This window comes from Colletotrichum gloeosporioides (assembly GCF_011800055.1).
Source record: "Colletotrichum gloeosporioides strain Lc1 chromosome Unknown consensus_49, whole genome shotgun sequence".
Lineage (NCBI taxonomy): Eukaryota > Fungi > Ascomycota > Sordariomycetes > Glomerellales > Glomerellaceae > Colletotrichum > Colletotrichum gloeosporioides.
This window is the reverse complement of record NW_025544694.1, coordinates 719,032-725,031: the sequence shown is the minus strand read 5'-3', so window position 1 is coordinate 725,031 and position 6,000 is coordinate 719,032. Positions and strand designations below refer to the sequence as shown.

Sequence of the window (6,000 nt, the reverse complement as noted above, 5' to 3'; positions counted from 1 at the left end):
ACCTGATCCCGCTTATACACACTACCCTGGCCCCATGTTGCACGAACCTCCTGCTGAGCTTCTAAGCGTGCCAAGCTAGATCATTAGCATTGAAAATGCTCGAGTCTCGGAGCGAGCGGGACATTTTACGAGATTCTCCGGCCTAGGCGCCTCACACTTGGCGGCCCCAAATGCCGAGACGCCATAACGATGCGTGACCTGACTCCCGAGCGCAAGTAATGATGACATATATATCAACATCAACGATTGAGAGACTTTCGTGATCCATCCTGGCCCTCCAAAGTGTTCCCGGCAGAGGCATCTTGTGATCGACAGTGTGTGCCCGCAGGCGTTAACCTGCTATGCGAAAGCATCAATAAATGAAAAGTTAGAAGGAAAAAGGAGACCTCTCCAAGGCCCATGTCGGCGGCGGAGTTATGGATTTCTGTCTTATAAAATCGTTACATCAGCCTGCAGCATAATTCAAGCATGAAGTTTTTGTTCTGCGATTTGTATCTTGAAGAAGAAGAAGAACGACTCCAGCGCTAGTTACAACGGCTCCGTGCTGAAATGTAGACTTGGATTTCGGTGCGCAGTAGTCAAAAGCGCTTTTGCGCGAAACAGGGGCTGGGGCTTGAGAAGGTGTCCCTAAGGTTCCCCTACCTTATGCAGGCTTTATGTAGCCCGGAACTTTATGTACGCCTCATACTTATAAGACAGGGAATGCCGTGTTAAAACAAACACATATCTGTGGCTTTCTGCAATATTACAGAGTACAGTATTCAGTAATTGAATATTATCATCATACTGCCGATCTGACTTTAAGTCATTGGCATCGGCGTTATCACCAAGTTCACGGAGTCGCTCGTTCCCAGCTTGCATACGTTTATGTTCGACTTTATTCTATTCTCTCTCCGTCAATGACAATCAAGATGGAGCCTCTCGAAGTTCCCTTGGCGCCAGAGGCGACGTTCGTGAGGATGAGAAAGGACTACTCCCGATCTCTGCTTCAATTTGAGCCTTCGCAGCAGCCTACTTGGGGCAGAGCAAGCCGCGGATCCTGGATGCGCTCAATCGGATCACTATCTCTTGTGATGTTCGCGCCGACATTGGTCATCTCCACCACTGTCACTCTTTCTGCATTTCAAGGCTCTCTCTCCGAGTTCCTGAAGGCTGTTCTACAGGACGGATTGATCTCTGTTGTATGGTCAAATTGGCCGCAGTTCAGTCTCAAGGTCACGGGCGTGTTTGCGCTCTGGGTTATGTTCCAAGGCATCCTCTTCCGATATCTTCCAGGGCCAACACACCACGGTCAAAGAAGCCCCGCCGGACATCTGTTGACCTATCGAACTAATGGATTGAATGCTTGGTTCGTTACCCATGCATTTGCCGCTGCGCTTTGCTACTTCGACGTTTTGGATCCTGCCTTTATCCCAAAGAATTGGGGCGGTCTGGTCCTCTCAATGAACGCTGCCGGCCTAGTGCTCTCTGCCCTGGCTTTCATCAAGGCGCATCTGAGGCCAACGCATGCCGATGATCGGAAGTTTAGTGGTGAGGCAACTGCGAAAATATGTTTGAGTGCTCCTATAATGATTAACATTTGCCAGGATCGGTATTATACGACTTGTACATGGGAATAGAGCTCAACCCAAGAATTTGGGGTGATTTCGATCTAAAGTTATTCACCAACGGTAGACCCGGCATCATTGCATGGACGCTCATGTAGGTTTCTACGAAGATTGACCGAAATTCACACACGTATGCTGATTCACTCCTAGTGATTTGTCCAACATCGCGTATCAGTACGAGATCCATGGCTGGATCGACCCTAACATTGTTCTTGTTACCATCCTGCACGCAGTATATGTTCTTGACTTCTTCGTCAATGAGTCCTGGTACCTGCGCACCATCGACATTGCGCATGATCACTTCGGCTTCTACCTAGCTTGGGGATCTTTTGTCTGGCTCCCTAGCATGTACACCATCCAAACCCAGTATCTTGGACTCTACCCAACAGCCACATCAACCATTTACCAGGTCGCTATCTTCTCTATCGGAGTTGCTGGGTACATCATCTTCAGGTCCGTCAACAGCCAAAAGGACCGGGTTCGGCGTTCCAATGGCAGTTGCTCCATCTGGGGGAAGCCAGCAAAGGTCCTTGGTGCATCTTACAAGACCTCGGACGGACAGAGTCATCAGAGCCTTCTCATTTGCAGTGGCTGGTGGGGCTGGTCGCGTCATGCCAACTACTTGGGAGATTTGCTTTTGAGTAGCGCAATGTGTGCTTTGGTGGGATCTGACAAATGCTTGGTATGGTTCTATGCGATGTTCATGACGATCTTGCTGTTGCACCGGTGCACACGCGACGAGGCAAGGTGTTCGGAGAAGTATGGATCGATGTGGGAGGAGTACTGCAAGATTGTTCCGTGGCGAATCTTACCTGGTGTTTGGTGAGGCTTGCGTTCAACTTCAAGCTCGTGCTAATATTGAAACCTAAGGTACATAGAATATAGAAGTGATTGCCACCACATGTGCAAAGCCAATTTATTTCCAAGGATTTCTTCAATGATTATGATTCGGAAGCCAGTGTCTATTGGATGGAGTCGCCATGAACACCCGCCAATAAATCATCCCGGCCGCATGTCTTCGATATTTGACACTAAGATAGACTACCGATTCGCCCAAAAGACAATGAACTTTGTCACTTTGAGCCTCTTCATTTAAGAACAGTAGTCCTCCTCTCAATTGAGTTCAACTACCACAAGGGCTTGATTTTCACATACGTTCTTCAAACCACAGTGCTTCAACCATTAAGACATGGCCTGGAACTCCAGCCAATGCCCGGAGTTGAACTTCTTGTCGACAATTTTGACATGAGTCGGGAGGCAAAGGACTTCATTGAATCTACTCTCTTCATTGACAATCCCATTGGTATAGAACATGGACCGAAAGACCTTATCAGGAGACTCGGATAGGGAGAATAAGAGTTTACTGAAGCGCAGGGTGGAGCCAGGGCCATGGACAGTGTTCGGATGCTGAAGCCATTGATTGCGGAAGGCATGTGGTCACCAAGCAGCCGCAGGAACAGCAGATAAAATGCATGCTGCTCTGTAAACCTTTCCAATCCCTCGAACTAAAACATATCTAATGCCATCCAATCATTGAATGGTTCGGTTCACCTTTAGTCTATTTTGCCTGGCAAGATGAATCGTCGGTGTTTGTGTGTCAATGCTTCCGATTGCGATAGGGCGTACTTGTCACCTAAAATCGAACTGTCCCCGTGAGTTGGTGGAGTCTGCACCGCCGAATAATGAGTCACTGCCCTGAACGCGGTCCCGGAACTTATTTCCAATCGCCGAACTCCCGATTCGAATTAGACCTTACTTCAAACTCTTTTCCCGCTCAAATCTGTCTCGAGTCCAGCGTGTTATTGCTTTGTCGTTATGAGCCTCTCAGCGCGTGCGACGGTGGCCTCAGCGCCCGCCAACGGCTCACTGCTATGGGATGTCCAAGCCGATCTCTGGAACCCGGACAGCAACCCTAAGGGCTACGTGAGTCTGGGCATGGCAGAGAATGTCTTGATGCAAGAAGTCCTCCTCAAGCGCGTTGCGCAGGTTCCTCTCATCCCAACTACGGCCTTCACTTATGGCGACGGCACAACTGGGTCGAAGCGCCTCAAGAACGCCCTCGGGGCGTTCTTGAACAAGCATTTCAACGCCCATCGGAAGTTGGAAGCTTCACACATCACAATCACGAACGGCTGCAGCGCAGCCATCGAGCACCTCGCCTGGGCCTTCGGTAACCAAGATGATTTCTTCCTGGTGGGCAAGCCATTCTTCCGCGCTTTCGTGCCCACGACCGGACTGCGGGTAGCCACAAATCTCATTTCAGTTCCATGCGAGGGTCTTGATCCATTCGGCACTGACGTCGTTCAGAACTACGAGAGAGAAATAGTCCGGGCTCACGGTCGTGGCCAGAAAGTGGCGGGCATCATTCTCTGCAACCCTCACAATCCACTCGGTCGATGCTACACAAGGGATGCAATCATTGGTCTTATGAGACTATGCCAGAAGCATAAACTTCATCTCATAAGCGACGAAGTCTACGGTCTCTCGACGTTCATAAATGATATTGACGGTATTCCACCGCCGACACCATTCACGTCTTGCCTCTCCATCGATACCACGGATATCGTCGATCCGGCCCTCATTCACGTCGTCTGGGGGATTTCAAAAGATTTTGGTTCCAACGGAATCCGTCTCGCTGCCGTTGTTTCCCAGGAGAACCCGGCACTTCATAGGGCCTTGGTTCCCGGTGCACTCTACAGCATGAGCTCATCTTTAGCCGACCACACCTTCTCCAACGTTCTAGAAGATGAGAACTGGGTAGATGATTACTTGGCAGAAAACCGAAGGCTACTTGCTCGCCATCACGGGTTCATAGTGAACTGGGCTCGGTATCACAACATTCCATACGCTCCAGGTGCAAATGCAGCCTTTTTCCTATGGGCAGACCTAGGCAAGGCATACCGTGACCTGAACCCCGAAAAGGTCATTGAAGACCCAGAGAAGGAGATTATGGCAATCATGCTACAGCACAAAGTCTTTGTTGCACCCGGACAGGGTTTCGGAGCGGAAGAGAACGGCTGGTTCAGACTTGTGTTCTCGATCGACCTGAAGACTCTCGCCGAAGGTTTAAGTCGAATCATGACTGCCCTTGAACACAAATAAGAAGGGGTTGATTGTTGTATTCACAGAAGTTCATGCTGGTACGGCAAATGTATCAAATAAAACTGAAAATGTGTCAGCTGTCTGCCAGCAATTGCACGCCAGAGAGGCCCACGACTATCGTCTGACTTTCTTGCCTTCTTCAACCAGAAAACAGGCTCCTTCAGCCAAAGTCGTATCACTTGAGTTACAGGGCCCCGGGATTCTATATGCAAGCGCCCTACATAATTCCGATCTGCCATCAGGAACTTCTACGGAATGAGGCTCGAAAAGGCGTTAAACAGATTGCACTTCGATGGATAAAGACCTTGCTGCGCAACGAGTAAGCCATTGCGATAACGCCGCTCAACAGCACCTTGAGATTAGTTTGTCTGGCCTGGTCTTTCACCGCTGTACATGCGTTCTTAATTCGAATAGAAGAGGTGTCTACCAGGAGACCTGAGGAACTTCTCGACGTCAGGGCCAGTCAGACTGATAGCTTGGCGGGACAGATCTGCGACTCGTTGCACTAGGCAGATGAAGTTTCCGCTGATCCAAAAACTCCCAATGCTTGAAAGGTTCAAGGACGGCATTTCGGAGTACAATGCCCTTCAAACTCAATTGATTGCAATGCACTGTCAAGCCTCGGAATTTGCTACCTTGCCATTATCCTAAATGCGGAAGGTTTCTTGGCCCCGGCCCTCAGAAAGTATTGCGTACGTGATCTCCCCCACGCACTTGAAGTGCCTGTCCAACAGATGACCTTCTTTTCATAAACACCTGTGACCCTCACACCCTACTACAGGAAGGAATTTGGAGGTTGGTTTGTCATGGCTCACACCTTCCTTCAATTGTCTAAAAGCTTGCGTAGTTTACTTTGCAAGGCACTCGCAATCAGACACAATTATAGATCTGATGTCATCGACCGAAGCGCATGTCCAGGAGGATCAAGTCTATATTTAAACCTCAAGGGAAGCCAATCACGTAAGCACGATGTATATCTCAGGTTGTCCGAGATGTAAGTGGTCTCAAGTGAAAGCCAACTGCATGAGTGCGTGGGCGGAGTATTGGCCCGATTCAGCGACCGATGAAACCCAGGACGGCACCTGGTTGCCCTCTGTCTACCAACTGTGGCATCAGGAATGGTGCACGAAAAGACGCAACCAGCGTCTGCTCATATCGTATTGCCGAGCATAATAGGGCTTATTGATCAAAGTTCAAGGTAAGAATACGGGCCCCCCACACCTCTTTCGAACTTCGCACTCTTCAGTGCCATCTCATTGTGCCATTATCCTGACCGTATCGTTGCACAGTC

General features: G+C 49.4%; 2 protein-coding genes across 2 annotated transcripts; both read left to right on the top strand.

The window, feature by feature from the left end:
• Window positions 1–911: 911 nt before the first annotated feature.
• Window positions 912–2,433, top strand: GCG54_00012227 (7-dehydrocholesterol reductase; the record flags this gene model as incomplete). The annotated part of the gene is made up of 3 exons (XM_045412110.1): window positions 912–1,530; window positions 1,587–1,701; window positions 1,758–2,433. The coding sequence occupies 3 exons, from the start codon at window positions 912–914 to the stop codon at window positions 2,431–2,433; spliced, it is 1,410 nt and encodes a 469-aa protein (XP_045263894.1).
• Window positions 2,434–3,422: 989 nt separating this feature from the next.
• Window positions 3,423–4,709, top strand: GCG54_00012225 (putative aminotransferase tcpI; the record flags this gene model as incomplete). The annotated part of the gene is made up of 1 exon (XM_045412109.1): window positions 3,423–4,709. The coding sequence occupies one exon, from the start codon at window positions 3,423–3,425 to the stop codon at window positions 4,707–4,709; it is 1,287 nt and encodes a 428-aa protein (XP_045263893.1).
• Window positions 4,710–6,000: the final 1,291 nt, after the last annotated feature.